The 15,977-nt window shown below is 43.2% G+C and overlaps 1 protein-coding gene across 1 annotated transcript; it reads right to left on the reverse strand.

Moving 5' to 3' along the window:
* Nucleotides 1–12,685: 12,685 nt before the first annotated feature.
* PTTG1 (PTTG1 regulator of sister chromatid separation, securin) lies at nt 12,686–15,963 on the reverse strand. The gene is made up of 6 exons (XM_040573471.1): nt 15,856–15,963; nt 15,138–15,240; nt 14,676–14,854; nt 14,161–14,254; nt 13,213–13,362; nt 12,686–12,842 (listed from the first exon to the last, which is right to left on the reverse strand). The coding sequence occupies exons 2-6, from the start codon at nt 15,217–15,219 to the stop codon at nt 12,769–12,771; spliced, it is 579 nt and encodes a 192-aa protein (XP_040429405.1). The 5' UTR covers nt 15,220–15,240; nt 15,856–15,963; the 3' UTR covers nt 12,686–12,768.
* Nucleotides 15,964–15,977: the final 14 nt, after the last annotated feature.

A 15,977-nucleotide genomic window follows, 5' to 3' on the forward strand; every position in this document is an offset into this window, starting at 1 on the left:
AAACATACAGGCAGAGATAAATCAGGTCCCGTATATAAAATCTTTCACAAAAACAGCCTTCAGAAAGCACAGTAGACATATATTCACTTCTTGCATGATTTCATAAATCTTCCATTCCTGCTTACAGTATTTTTGTGGCAAATAGTGAGATAAAACTAAGTTAAGAATTCCAAGAGGAGCTGAAGCTTGCTGTGGAAAATCTATATTACCTTTGAAGAAACTGGAATTGAGAAACTCTCTCAACACTGAGAAAGCAAGTTTTCACTTGGTTTCCCTTGAGAGGTGATGAATTCTGTGGGTCTTGTTCTGTGATACAGAGCCTTAAACAAATATATACATATATATTACTTTTTAAAAAAAAAAACTCTTTTGTGTCAACTTTCTTTAAGTTGAAAGAAGTTACAGATTTTGAGTTCTCCTACTGATTTCTGTATCATTACTTTAAAATCCAATACAACCATCTGAGAGTATGGGCTCAACAGAGTAGGCTGATAAAGAAACCTAGGAAATTCTTTATAAACCACACACCTTTCATAGAAAACTTCGCACATTTGCAAAGGCATAACGCAAACCAGATACAATTTGATTAACAAAATCTTATTTTGCACTGTGACAGATGTATAGACTAGTAGATGGTGCTCCTGATTCTTGTGTGAGCAGCAAAGAGCTCCATCAGGCTTGCTTGGGGAGCAGAGAAGAGAGGGGATGGTGGGAGCAGCCCTTCCACATGCTCCTGATGGCCTGTGCAGCCTCCAGAAGTCACAGGACTCTGCTGGCAGACAGAGCTCACAAAACAAGGGGGAACGTGCCAAGACAGCAGAGCTGCAGCTACCCTCCACGACATGCTTTTCTGAACTGGGAAGCGTTCCCAGTAGGAAATGCCTGCAGAGATTCATACAGAAGCACCATTAACCCCCACCGCCCACCCTGAGTTTGCTTGTGTACGTGAGTGCGTGTACATGCCCATATTTCTTGTCCTAAAGGAAGCATTTTGCTCTGTAGCTGCACAGAGGGCTCAGATGTTACCAGAACAGCCTGCAGGCCCTACAGCTTTGCTCGGGGTCCCCCACAACGGGCAGCTTATGCACCCTAGTGTCTTGAACCTTTGCCAGAGTGATTCCACTCAGGTTTATCACTCAATTATTTTGCAGTGAGTGGCTTTTACATCTAGGAAAGCAAGGCCGTGAAAGCCAGGCACCACACAGTCAGAGGCCCCATGAACTCCAGCGCACCCACAGCGCTGCTTCTGCCCCAGCCCTGGCCACAGCACCACCAAGCACAGGGACTGCGTGCACCCAGCTCCTTCAGACAGCTCACACCGACGTGAAGGCCACAACTCAATGGATAAAATATCTACTGCTGCCCTACCAGCCAGCTTGAGTGAAGAAGTGATGCAAAGCAGGATGAGGCAGCAGAATAGTTTCTCTAACCAGCTTCATACATGGCTTCGCTAGATGCTTTGCAGTCAGAAATTAAAAACAGGAAGGTTTCAAATGAGTTATGAAGGCAGGATGTGAGTCAGCCCTGAGCAGGAGGGACAGCCAACAGCAAAACCCTCTACCACAGGCACCAGGCACTCGGATATCCAGAACCAGGTAAATGGACCTGGGACCAGGGAGCACCAGCAGGGCAGGAACAGGGAGGGGAAGGGCCACTTCTTCACCAGCCACAGGATATATTTTCTCCATGCAGAGGACTGTTACCTAACCGGACAGCTTTCCTTCTTGTACAAGCAGCCTGACCACAGGACCACCAGGGCTCCTCCAAACTCCTGTGCAGTTCCACTGGGGAGAAGCAGCTCAAAGTCCTCCAGAGTAACTCAGCTGGGACTGGGATTTCAAGGGCCCATCAAGCATCTTGAGATTTGAACGCAGGCTTCTCACACATTCAGATGAGTACTGTGCAATTGGAAATAGAAATGCCAACACCTCCTCCTCAGCTGCCATCCTTCTCTGCCTGAGTCCCAAGATGAGAAGAAATTTCTCTGAAAACATTGTCACATCAGGCTCCACAGAACAAGGAGGCCACAGAACACCTCAGCAGGCATAAACTAGACTCTAGCTGCTTGCCTAGAAACAGATGTTTATCACAGAATTCATCTGGAATAATCAGAAGAGCCGCAAGCCATCACTGTGAACACAGCTCAGCAGTGTTACGACAGGAGATCTGGGGAGCTGCAGTTTGAGGATAGGCACTGAAGAGGCCCAAGTCCTTTTGCAGATGTACATGCAGGCATGCAAACTACACTTAGAAACAGAACTTGAAGTCACACAGACAGCTTTGAAAATTATACTCCAGATACCTGACAGTATTGCCTATCACACAAAAACATTGCATTCCCAGTTACAGCATCAGGAAATAACACACGGCTCTTATGCTTGGGCAGTCACACAAGCACCAAGACCCTAGATTAGTAACAAATTCCCACCAGCTTTTGCAGGCTCCTAAACAGGACAAAATAGATAGAATTAGCTGTTGTCATAGGTAGTACATTAAGTTCCTAATATCATGCTCTTTGTTTCAAGCACAGTGTTGAAGCTTTCAGGAGAACATTTTTTTCCTCTATATATCTATCAGAAAGATAGGATGCTAATTCCAGCTCAAAAAATAAACATCTGGAGAAAAATATAAAACTGGCTGAGTTCCAGTGCTAGCAAAGTCCCTTACCTCTCTGCTGCTTCTTCCCAAGAATAATCTTCTATAAAGCAGCAAGCCACTGTAACAAGAGACTTCAGGTCACAGCATGGTCACATACACCAGGCTGCGGAACCAGGACACAGCCCAAGTACAATATGAGCATCCTTGAGGTGATCAGACTTCGGTGCAAAGCATCTCCATGTCCTTCATAGTTTCAAAAGAATCTTAGAATAAGGCATGGGAAGATGGGCATGGAAGAAAAACACTTCAGAAGAAAGTTTACTAACACTGAAAGACACTGCTGAGAACTCCTTACCTGGAAGGAGAAAATAAGCTGGGGCAAGACTGGGTAGAAGGTAAAAAAAAAATAAATAAATAAAAAAATTAAATCCAGCACCTGGTTACAACTTGCAGGTTTTGAACATTTTCCAGTGGAAAAAGTGCTGTGTTGTTGAAATAAGATATTTCCCACAGGAATGTTTCCTTTTTTACAAAAAGATGTTTCATTTCCAAGTTCTACTGAGTAAGATTTTGTAAGTCAGGTTTGGAATTAGAAGTCTTGATTTTATAAGAATGTAACACTTCAACTGACAATTTAAAATACCTAAAAAGAACTTTTAAACTCCTTCACAAAATCCAGGAGATGAAACATAAGAGGCTTTACCAAGCAAAGGATCGTGCAGTGGCTGAAAGCAAAGATATGTGGCCACATACATATAGAAGAGCTATGCTGGTTGTTTTGTCAAGGATATTGTATTTCTGAGAAAGAAGGTGATGGGCAAGGACTAGACAATACCTAAACAGACATAGGAAGGAAACTGTATGGACAAAACTTTCAAGCTGAAAAGGTATGGAGAGCAAGGAAACTGTCACTCACTCTTCGATGCTTGGTAAGTTTAGGCCAACAGAACCTGAAAATAAACAAGCCATCAGAGAATCACAACTTATTTCTCCTGCCAGAAGTTTCCAAGCAGCTGGTATAAAGAACCCCATTTCTGGCTAATCAGATGTTTGCAAGGAGGTTGCTATCAAGTTCAATGAAGTGGAAAACCCTCTGAACTAGTAAATTCTGGCAGCACCTTGTATTTGATTAAGGAACAAGATGATGGGTTAGTTTAACATGATGTTAGCTTGAGTCCTGAAGCTGGAATGCTTTTCCTCACCTGGCTTACAGAAAACTGAAGCCAAACAATAACCGATTCAAGCTGTATTTTCCCCCCCCCTCACTGCAACACTGAGTCAAAGAGAGTTTGCAGAACCCAAACTGGAATAACAGCCAAAAAAAATACTCCTGGTGAGAAAGCGGTTCAGCTGAAAGCTGGCATCCCCAGTTGGGGACGTCCCAGCACAGAAGGTGCTTGTGCTTGCTGAGATTTGCCACAAGCCACAGCCTGTCCCTCTCAAGCCACTCAATTCACCAGCACACGGAGCAGCAGCTTCACTGCTGTCCCGCAGAAGTATTTAGTGCTGCTCTTCAGACCCTAGCAGGGACCTGTTTACTCCATGGACTTTTCACACCTCCCCACAGTGCCTCAGAAGGAAGGCTGGCCACGTTATTCACTCCACAGGGGGAAGAACTGCATATTGCTCTGGAGAGCAGCAAAGGCCTCCGGGGCCCCACGGCCAGAACTTCCCTCCAACAGTCCCAGGGACATCCCTCACTGCAGGGACAGGCACACAATGGTTTCATATCTCTGTGGACAGCCAGGAATTTACCAGAGAAGGAAGAACAGGATGACTTGTAGTTCAGCTCCCCAGGAGCTCTGCTTACTCTCCCTGAGGCACAGCTCCTCTTCTCTCCATGTTCTGAGGCGCACACTCAGACTGCAGAGCTGGAAAGACCCACTGCGGGGAACATGAACATTTCCAGGGATTCTTGCTAAATCCCACTAGCATTCAGTATCTCATCCGGCTATTTACAGATTAACAGCAGCATTGTGCCTGGGTGCCAGAAAAAAATTGAGCAGCAGCAGAGAGAAAAGTCACAAATATTAAAAGGCACTCTCGGTGCTGCACAGCAACCACACTGGTACAGTTCACAAGGAAAGATGGTTTTGTTTTGAAGAAAGGGTCAGCCTCTGCCCTCTGGGAAGAGGAGGGTCTGTAATTTAGGATCAAGGAGACTTCTCATCAGGATCCATGTCACATGCACAGACTGTTGCAGTCATAGAAAGAAATCACGCTGGAAACCCTTGCTAAGATCTCTCCCTGCGTAGCGGGTAAAGCACGCTGAGCAGCAAGGTACACAGGAGCCATAAGGCAAAGGCTCTGCCCCTCTCAGCACCAATCCCTGTGGTACAGCTGCATCCTGCAGTGGAGCTGGGGGCTGACACCTCAGCGATACAGCCCTACCACAACAGGAATTTAAGAAAAGTTTACTTAAAACCTTAATTTTCTGACATCTGGCAACACAGACTCCCTCTAGTGGCTCAGCTTGCCAAAGTTAAAAAGGAACAGCTGCCAAAAGATTTATGAAGTTCCTTGCTGTGTGCCGCACCCTAGTTAGTTACAGGGGTGCCCCTTCTTACCAGTGACTCCTTGAGCTCCCTTCACCCCCTCTTCCCATCAAGAGCTGTTGGCCACATCCTTACTCCTCTCGTTTTTTCACAGCACCAGCTCTGAAGCCCCTCCTTGAAGCCTCCAAATCCTTCTGCAGCCATCCTGTGAGCTCATTCCGTATTCAGTCATAACATTCTCACTGGTGGAATGTGTTATTCTCAACTAACCCACAGCACGTTATCAGTCTTTTGTCCTCGTCCTTCAAAGCTTCCGCCCTGACTTTTCCTGTTTTACCCCAGGTCAGGCTCTGCCCTTCACTGGAGACTTGTTCCAATAGCAATGCTCAGCACCACACTGCAGACGGCAAATGCCCTGCCTCCTGTATCAACGCACATCTTCATGGCATTGTAGCTAGCATGTACTTTGCAACATGCACATACAGATATGTTCATATTTAAATTCATATGAATTTCTGTATTCATGGGCAAAGGCTGGTCTTGCACAGCACCAAGCTCATGATCATTGCTGCAACAAAGAGGGCCCCACTTCCAGGAAGCAGGGTCTGGTGGGAAAGGCCCTCAGTACCACCACAGCCGAGGGCTGCCCAAGCAGAAGGGCTGAGGTCTGTTTCTCCTACCAGCACAGGGTACTGCTGTCTCATAGTTGTGGCAGGGACAGCCCAGTTCTCCCAGTCCCTCCTGCCCAGTTCAGCCACTTTCAGATAGGGCAAGGGGTTGCCCACACCAGCCCTGGCACAGCCCCTCACTGTCAGCATGGCAATGCCCAGCTTTGCCTCCAGAGCATGAAGTTCATGCATACCCGACTATCCCACCACACACACAGTACCAAAATGGAGAATTGACTATTTTCGACCTGCAGCAGTTAAAGGGTGGAGGCACAAGGAAAATTGCAGTTTCTACAAGTACTGCTTAGTTGCTCCTCAGAGACCTGGCAGGCACCAGTAGTGCTCTCCTCCAGCACTCAGTCACTGAGGGATAAAAAAGGCAGACAGTACAGGCTCCAGAGCAAGAAAGAAGAGCCAAAGGAACATTACATGTAATAGATGAGGCTCAACAGGTTCTAAAGCCTGGATGCTTGGACATGCCTGCAAAAGCTGCAGTTATCCTCTCCTGACAGCAGCACAGCTGGAGCCCAGGCACTTTTGATACTCCTGACTGCTTTTACCCAGGGGATTTTACTCTCAAAGTTTTGCCTGAATTAGGAAGAAACAGAAGACTCAGGATCTGGTCTCTAGGAAGCACTGGAGCAGATCCCACAGGGCTGCTGAGCACCCACGTGAAGGCAGCACTCAGCTGAGGCTGCAGCGCTGTCAGAGCCTGCACCCGAAGTGTCCTTTTAATCATGCTGGTGATTTACCTCTGGATTGCTGGACAGAGGAAATGAGGTCAATTTATCTTCAGAGACTGCCCCACCCATGCTTTTACTTCTGCAGGACCTTGTCTCAAGTTGGGTAAACTCTCTTGACACAAAGAGGCTGACAGTACAGCTAAAAAAACCTTTTGTCAAGGAGGCCCAGGGTTAATTGTGAAACTGAAACCAAATGCACATTCCTGACACCAAACCAAATGCATGAATGTAACAGGTTCTTTCCTAAGTGTCTAAACAGCCCAAAATCAGCTATTTGTCTGGGATTTTTTCCAGAAGTTGGATTCCTGAGGAAAACATTCAACCCCTAAATACCAGGGCTGTGAATTGAAGCACGTGCTTTCTGAACTGGGCATTGCTGCCAGAACACATCTCAATGTCACAAGGGTAATAAAGCTTAAATGTGCTCAGGTTAGAAATGGGTGTTTTCTGTGATGTTCTGTTGGCTGTTTTAAGATCTACTGAAGCTTATAGAAGTTGAGCTTATGGTACCATGAGGGATGTAGCATCACCAAGTGCCTGTGTCTCTCGTTTCATGGTGAGTACCACTTTGGGGACAGTTAGAGGGACGTGATTGTATTTCTATACAGTACTTTGCTAACACTAAAACTACAGTAAAAATAAAAGTTACAAGATTCATGGCTTTGCTAGCCCTAGAGAGACCAATTGCCTCCAGGCTTCTAATTTGTGTTCTTTTTAAACAATGGAAGATAAAAATGCCCTTGGCTGATATACTGTTCCCTGTAGCCACAGGGTAAAGGCGCACTGAATTCTTTAGTGCTGACTCTTACCCTCCATTTCACATTAATCGCACAATGAAACCCATTACAGATGCCTGTACTGTGCATGATGTACCAAAGGCAAACATCACACCACAGCTGTCAGGTTGCAGGAGTGAGACCTAGTAATGCATGCTGTTACCACGGTGCCTCCTGCTGCCAGAACATTACAAATAGGATGAATTATCTGATGTGCACTGAAGTAATTTTACACAGCCTGCTTAGAGATTATTTTTATGGTAGCCTCCAAGTTCTCCTTGGAGAAATTCAGGTGAGGACTTAAAGTGATTCTCACTATCAGAATACTGAAAAGACGACACTTGACAGACTGATAGCAACTAGAAAAGTACCTGTTCTGTGTACTTTGCTACAGCCCAGATTTCCCAATCCCATTACACAGTTACACTGGCCTATTAAGGATCATTCAAACTAAGAATAACTCACCAAACAAGTACTCATTTTCCAAGCTGTGGATTTAAAATCCCAGATAACTCAAATGCTGGCAGGAAGTATAAATCTTATCAAGTAAGCCAGAACATTACAAGCAGTTTTCAGGAGGCCTTCTGTTATACATCGTAATGCTCTGACACCATTCTGAACTCGAGTTGCATCTATTCCTGACAACACCCCAACAGAGAAATAAAACCTTACAACATAAACAATTTTATATATATATATAATATATAAATATATATATATATATATATATATAGTAAAATAGTTAAGGAAAAAAATTAAATCACCACTAGAAGTCAGTGTTTATACCTAACTAAAATGATAGAAAGCAGTGCAAAATTCGCAGAGGTCAGGCTGCCTGCACCTCAGAAACACAGCACTTTGTGGGCTTAATAGTCAAGTTTTGCAGCTGAGGCTAAGTTTATATTTTCTAGACACAAAAGGCTATGTTTTCACAATTATGATCTCATTGAGTCGCTGAAAGCAGGATGTTCAGTCCAAAGTGATCAAGCATCATCACAGCTTTGTTCTCATGCAAGTCACAAGGACACGCATTTCCCTTTAATCCCAGCCAACTGAGTTGAAAAGCACGTGAAATGGGAAAATAAAAGCCAGGTGAAACAAATAGATCTTTCTGACAAATGGTTACAAAACAAAGCTTCACATAAGCTTTGACCTGCATTAGCCAGAAAACCCTGTGAGAACAAGAAGCCTCAAAGGAGGTACAGTACTGTAGAAAACAAGTCCAGTCACCTAAAATTCAGTGCTGAACTTTAGCATCTGAAGAAAATTGAAGTCAACTTCTTCATTCATCTGCTAGAGACTTAACTCCAGGTTTTGTCATTGACATGTCTAGTATTGGACAACAGAATTTTTATTTGATCTTTTAGACAAAAAAGATCATGACTAACACTTTAAAAAGTTAATCTTTTTTAAAAAGTTAATCAATCTTTAAGTACTAAATATTAATTAGCTACAGTGGTAACAAAGAAATTTTATTTTTGCATTGTGTGGCTAAATACAAATTTATACCCATCATGACATTCTTAGCAGCACTCCCGTTTTGGCTCAGATCAGCTGCATGATGACGTATACCTTTTTGATCTCAACTATTTACAGACAAAGCCTTGAAAGAACTGCTTGCTTCTTATTCAGGTCTAACTTTGACTGGCTTGTGTTACTTGCCAGCAGCTGCAAGCGTATTTGTAGAAAAAAATCAGATGAAATACTGTAAAAGAAATCCTACAGGAAGTATTCCTCCATACCCAAAATACCTTTCCTTCATAATTTTTGGAAAGTTCCCTAAAAACTGGAGAGGTGAGTGGGGAAAAAAGGACACAAAACCTAAGACTGTTTATTTTTTCCTAGACTTTGAAGGATTTAATCATTTCTTAAGCAAAATAAAGTAACACTGGCATGAATTTATTAGTTTGTCCTAGTGTTGTTACCTTATGTTCTAAACTGCAGCAGCATTCATTCTCATGCAGACAGACCAGTAATATTCCTACAGCTCTGACACAGACTATGCTTTCTGCACACACATTCCACTGTTTCAAGAGTAACAACTTTGGGGCCTCAGGATTGAAGTCTACCAGTATCAGGAGGCTTATCTGAATCATTGAATTATCATTTATGATCATTATACAAATGCTTATCCACACTGATGAAATCTTGCAGCTAGCAATCATGCTCTAAATGTATTTGGATGTGTGCATGTGCATATACTGTGAACATGGCACAAAAAGACAATTTCTGGAGGTGAAGAATAGTTATGTGCTTGGTCACTGAACTCTAAGTTCCTCTAAAATAAGTTATTGTTACTATGAAAAGTTTCCCATAAAGCACTAGTGTCTTTCAAGATGTAGTGTCTGGACATGCAGTTACAGCCTACATTTATATTGATTTATTGTCCTAATATGGTTTGAGATATTGTAATGTTATTTTGTGTCTTGCATTATACCACACAAGCATTTTTACCTGTGTGGCTGCATAAGAGACCACACGATGGCACTGTGTAATCAGTTTCAGTGCCTTAATTACAGGAACTTATGTAAAGTTAAGCTTGAACTCTCTCAGCTCATTTGAACTGGTAGATACAGGAAGTTAAATTAAGTTGTTCCCTCACTTTAATTGTTAACTCTAACTTTATAGTTAGGTCTCAACACCCATGGCTGGCAGAATATACCCAAACTTTGATCTCAGCCAAGATGGCCCAGCTAATTTTAATGCTTATCACTGAAGAAAGGATCTGCAGAAACCTGAAGTCTCTGTACAGAATTGCCTTTAATCATGTCCTTTTTTTTTTTTTGTTAGATGTCCTTCTGATTTTTTAAAAACTTTCTTGCCCTTGGCTTGAAACTAGAGAAAGAATAGCTGTTGTATACTTCATTGGTATTTAACACTGCCTGATACCAAACAAGTTTGAGGAAAAAACAATGATTATCTACTTTTATTTCAGATCTGATAATTCAGAAATAGCAAATTTCTATGCCTACCAGATTAAAGGTTGGAAATTGTCTAGTTACAGATTCCTAAAGGTTCACCTGCCTCCTGATGAGTAAACAGCAGTAAGGAGATGAAGCTTGAGGAAACATCTAAAGCTAGGGAACAGTTAAAACAGGTATCCTTTGCTCTGCCTGTTACACTTTCAAAGACTGAAAAGGGTTTTCACTACCTGTTACTATGTAGCAGGGCAAACCCATTCCCCTCAGCACCTACAAACCAGACATTGAACACACAGGGGTTCCTTCACTCCAGTCAGGTAGTGTTCCAGGGTGCCCAGGCTCTCTCTGCAAAACCCAGCAGTGCTGTGCTCCACAGGAGCATAGCAAGCTGCCTAACAGTTCTGAACATGCTACAAGCTGTTGGCTCCTAAGCTCATTTTAAAGACTCACTACAGCATAAAAGAAGTCAGAGGCCTGCTTGTGAGAAATACTCTAAAAGCTGTTCTCTGAACAGTCTTCACTATGTCATATTTCCTCATTTTTTTGGTTGGGATCTATCCGTCACTTTCCCTCCATCCCTATGCAGTCATAAAAACTACATTCTGGAAATGTATCTGTAGTCTCACATTCCTGACAACCTGCTCAGAATCTCCATGTGTGTTGAGTGGCAATAGCAGCATCACTCCTTAACAGAATTCAATAAAAACAACAGCCTACAGAACATAAGGGCCCTAATTACAAACGTTAGCAGTGTGTCATTGTGCCCTTTCAGCTGCGCAGTAAAAAAAAAATAGAATGTTTAGCTACTTAATATTTTCCAAACTGGGAGCAAGCTGTAGAATGCCTGTCTAGGTACTAGATTAGTGATAGGCACAAGGAGGGAAAAGAACAAAGGCAGATTTTGACACATCAGTAGAACCTACAGACCACAGCAAATTCTAGCATTTTTTCAATACCTGCCTTCAAGGGATTCTGAGGCAGTGAACAGAATATACGAGTGCTTGTAGAAGGCATACCAGTAGTACTGGATGTACTTTTTTTAGTTCACCTTTACGTAGGAGCAAACTATCGCACATCGCTTAATGAGACATCTTTGTGTAATGCTGGCATAAAGCCTGGCATGCTAGTGTCTTACCTACTACAGCAGTCATCCTGGTGTTTGCAAAGTACCACCATAGAAATGGACAGCACTTTCTTAGAAAGTTGACTTCTGTGCACAGGAGATGGGAAGAAAGGGCTAAGGTTTGAAAAGGTAGCTATCCTACCCAGTATTATGCCAGAACAATGTCAGAAAGTCTCAAAAGCCACTAACCTGGTCTCATTAAACTGCTTCTCTTACACCTACTTGCCTCCAGCCATGGAATAAGTCATCTGAAGTACATACCTACCAACCACAAAAACACAGCTGTGGAGAAGTTTCCATCCCTTATTTGCCAGTCACAATTACATTAAGTTTGACATGGTTGTTCCTGTTCAGGATACTAGAGCTCAGGTGCCCCATGGAAGAGCAGAAAGACCTCCCATCTTAGCAAATCACCAGAAAACAGTCACAGCATTGACTCGTGGTAAGGATGAGCTGAACAGGCTGCTGGAATTCAAGTAGATCAGAGTATTCCCCAGAAACTATAAATGCAAGTTAAATCTCAAGGCCAACTGCTAATTTCATCTGCAAAACTGGAAGTGTAAGAAATTTAGTAGTGGGTAGGATTCCTGACTCTCACTAGGAACTCTGCTCCTGAACTGACTTCTTGCTGCCTAGAGGAAAAATAAAGATCAGAAGTACAGCTGTATGCATTAAGCAAGTAACATCACTTGCTATAAATTTAGCCTTGTCTCTGGCACACCAGTTTGCACAGACATCGCAAGTGATCATACTGCTTCTTTCCCCCTGAACTTCAGGCAGCTGTTCATAGAACATATCAGGAATCGCCTGTACAAGCTTCATAAAACTTACACTAAGATGGAGTAGCCTATTGCAACCCTAATGAAGTAAAGTCACCTCAGACCAAGTTTTATCCAATGCTTGATAGCAGCCAACTGTAAGTCATACCACCTCCAAGGCTGACGTGTCTTAAACCATTATGAAAAGGAACTGAGACCATTACAAGTGTGAAAGAAGAAACTATTGAATTTGCACTTGTGACATGAAGGATGAGGGTTCTTCCATCCTTGCCTCACAGAGCATAGACAATACCAACAGTGAAAGCCACATAATGCAGTGACAATTAGAAGACTAAGTGGAAGTACACATCTGCATAAGGATCTAAGATGCCCTCCTAGACAACCACTGAGAAGAGCAAACATGTGCAGGAAGTAAGAGTGTCAGAGCAGTACCAGCTCTAGTAATTTGCATTATATCAAAAATGATTTCACATGTGCAGCTTTCATAGCTTGTCAGATAGCCTTGTTTTCAAAGCAGTATTTTACTACCTGCATCTTATGCACTTGGTATATTAGCTCTACTGAAAAGAGAGAAGTCCTGTATTACACACATTAAACTAGCCTTTATTAAAAGTATAATTAAAAGTATAGAACTCAACAGAAACTTCAGAATATGCTTTTAAAGCTCATAGGTTCATAGGTGGCATATCAATGATCTCATCCAGTGTAGAAATGAAGTCAGTAGTTGATTGTAGCAAGTCTGAAAGTTAGAAATAGAGCAAATCAGTTTCTCATGAAGCCCAAAATTTTAGTCTCATACAAGCTAGCTCCTAGTGAGTTTGCATAAGCCACTTGAATGACTATGGGAAATACTGTTGGACAATTCGTCCTAACTAGTCATTTAGCAATACACCGCAGAAAGCTACACAGCAATATGGCTTTGAGACCACTGTTAGTGGAGTTGACCAGTTAAATTCAGCTTGGCTATACACCAAGAGTTGCTTGATATAAGTGTCCTATTCTGGCGCTTATGACAGCAGTGACAGTTCACTCTTGCAACCAACTAGCTTTCCTCCCAGACCACTAATGAGCACTGTATGCACTGAAACTCGTGCTGGTTTTCCACTTACTAGACTCCCATGACATCTCTTCAGTCTTCACAGGTGAAGGAACCATGTTCAGAGGTTTTTCAGAGGTGCTTGTAAATATCTGGAGAGGAGCACCATACAGGTTGATATCGCTTACTCTGTACTCTTCAGGAAGATCAAAATTCTCAAAGTCTGTTTGGGAGAGACACTAGTATAGTAACAGTGCACAGTAGCATGGGAAGCTGCAAGTCATCCTAGATTAAATGAAGTGAAAGTAGTTCCAGAACAGACTCAGTCTGTTAGTTACATCTTACAGGGTGCTTATTTGCAGCTACACCTTAGCTGCCCACAAAATCTTCTATGCTAACACTTATCAAAGTGTATGTAACTGCTAGTGTAAAGCAGGAGCTTTTAGAAATTTCTTTTCAATCACTACACTGTCAACTACATCAAGCAGCACATATGTTTAAACCAACACTAAAACAGTCTTCAGTACAATAGCTTTTGCACATTTACTTCAACATAACCTGGACTGTTTGAAGGACTGAGATAGCTCTCCCCATCACAGAGATGAACAGTTTTAGAAGTTTCAACTATTTTATCCTACAGAGTAGGGATTTCTCTTCAGTTCCAGAGTGCCGTCTTGGCATACACTCTTAGGAGAAGTCTACATTCAAGTAGCCCTTTACATAGTTGCCTGCTAGATGCCATTTAATGAATTAAGAACTATAACTTGGTTATTTGGAACTAGCTTCCTGCCACTATAACAGATATGGAAACTACTACATGTTTGGAGCACAACTATTGCAGTTAAAACATTCAAACACAGATGAGGTGGTGCTTCAAAAAACGGTAAATGCCCTTATGCTTAAGAATGGACTCTGGAGAAGCACATCATCAGGTTGTTTACCACTGCAGCTTGGCCAGTCTTACAGTGTCAACCCTTAAAGCCTGATTCTTTGTTTTAATAATTACCCCAAGAGTTCTTACCTCCAGGATCATAGCAAAATATTTTTTCTATTTCAGGGAAGGGTTCTTCAAGTATCACATCCTGGCTCTCTAATCCAGCAGTCTTTTCAGCAACCTTAACGAGAGAAAGATACATTGCTTGAGCTAATCTGTTTTTTCAATGTAGTATCCTTTTGTCTATAAAGCTGTCCAGCACAGAAAAGACAAGAACACTGTCAGACAGTCCTCAGTTACATCTAAATTCTAACACCTTCAATGCAAAGTAGCTGAAGCATTTGCCCTTACGCTGCTTCGCTTTTGTAACTGTACCATATGCACTGGCAACAAATCTCTGCTGTACAACATTTAGGCTCATTATATTAAAGCCCTGCTAATTAAAATGTGAACAAGACAGTAACTCAGGCAACATTTTCTCTAGAGCCACTTCTTTACCTTTACATATTCACTAAGCTGTTGCATGCCTTGTATCTATGTAGGTAAGCCCTGCACCCCTTCCTTCCTTCCCATCCACCCTTATGGAAGGCAGTTGTACTTACTTTCTTTGCAGTGCAAGGTTGATTTTTCTGTCTCATCTGCTCTTTCTTGCTTGTGACTCCTACAGTCCTATTCACATTTCCAAGAGCCTTTCTGACAGAGTGTGATGTGGCTGGAGATGTTTTAATTGTTTTTTTAGGAAGTGGCGTACTGACTTGAGTTCTTTCAGACAAGACTTTTGCTGGGGGGAGGAAAGAGCAAGCTTTAGCACCATGTCAACCCTAAAGCCTGCTTCATTAGGTACACATGCTAGAAAGCAAATTGTCATTCTCTACTTATAATTCAGAAGCATAAGTCCTCTCTGTGAAAGGCAAGTAATTTTCACTTTCATAACAATTGATAAGCTTAGTTTTATTTTTATATCTAATTAACCAGTTCTGCTCTCTGTTCAAATTGGTGAATAATGAAACCCAATTCATGCACCTTACTCTGTTCCCCACTACTTTAGCAGGGCATATACGCACATGATCCTGAAGGGCGTCTTAATTGATTCTTAGCAGCACCAACTTCACCATTCTCCTTATCTAAGAAGATTAGAGTTGTCATCTTCAGGCTGGTGAGACCACTCTAGAAAGGCATACATAAAGAGAAGAAATCAGTTCTTATCATTTCTTTCAGCACAGCACAGCTTTTAAACAGCGCTACAGGCAACAGAGCTGGTTCTGAGAAGAGGAAGATGAGAAAAATCATTCGGCTTTTGTCATAGACAGTACTGAGGTTTCTGAGTGGAGAACGACACACTTCAAGTCACAGGAGCTTGACTACAGACTTATGGCTGAAGGTATCCAAGCACATGGCAAGGTCACAGCCCCCATGGATTTGAGAAAGTTGCAAGGTCTCCCTAACAATCCTACGCAGCAAGGCCCGATATCTCCGGGTCACTGCCTCGCTTTTCTATGGCGTTTATTGCTGCTTACCCCACAAAGGCGAGTAATACCGTGAGGGCAGCGAGGCCCTAGCACGGGCTGCCCGTAGAAGCTGCGGGTGCCCCGGCCCTGGAAGTGCTCACGGCCAGGCTGGGTGGGGCCCTGAGCAACCCGACCTGGTGGGAGGTGTCCCTGCCCATGGGGGAGCGCCCGGCGCTACCTCGCTGTCCCCTCCCAGCGCCTGCCCGAGACGCTCTCGCTGCGCGCCGCCTAAGGCCCGGAGCCCGAGCAGGCCCGCTCCCCCTCACCCCCTCACCTGGGGCGGGCAGCAGCAACACTCCCGGCTGCAGCAGCGGCGCTAGCCGTGAGGCGCCGCCCTCCCGCCGCCAGCTTTTAAATCGTCTCCGCCTCTCCCATTGGCCGCTTCGACTAACGCTC

Source organism: Cygnus olor, chromosome 14 (genome assembly GCF_009769625.2).
Source record: "Cygnus olor isolate bCygOlo1 chromosome 14, bCygOlo1.pri.v2, whole genome shotgun sequence".
Lineage (NCBI taxonomy): Eukaryota > Metazoa > Chordata > Aves > Anseriformes > Anatidae > Cygnus > Cygnus olor.

What these genes read in the sequence shown, in the direction of transcription:
- PTTG1 (XM_040573471.1), bottom strand. Translation starts at nt 15,219, where the DNA reads ATGACAACTCTAATCTTCTTAGATAAGGAGAATGGTGAAGTTGGTGCT. An exon ending in ATTTTGCTATGATCCTGGAG is followed by an intron (nt 13,363 to 14,160) that starts GTAAGAACTCTT and finishes TCTCCCAAACAG; the next exon opens with ACTTTGAGAATTTTGATCTT. An exon ending in AGAGATGTCATGGGAGTCTA is followed by an intron (nt 12,843 to 13,212) that starts GTAAGTGGAAAA and finishes TCTAACTTTCAG; the next exon opens with ACTTGCTACAATCAACTACT.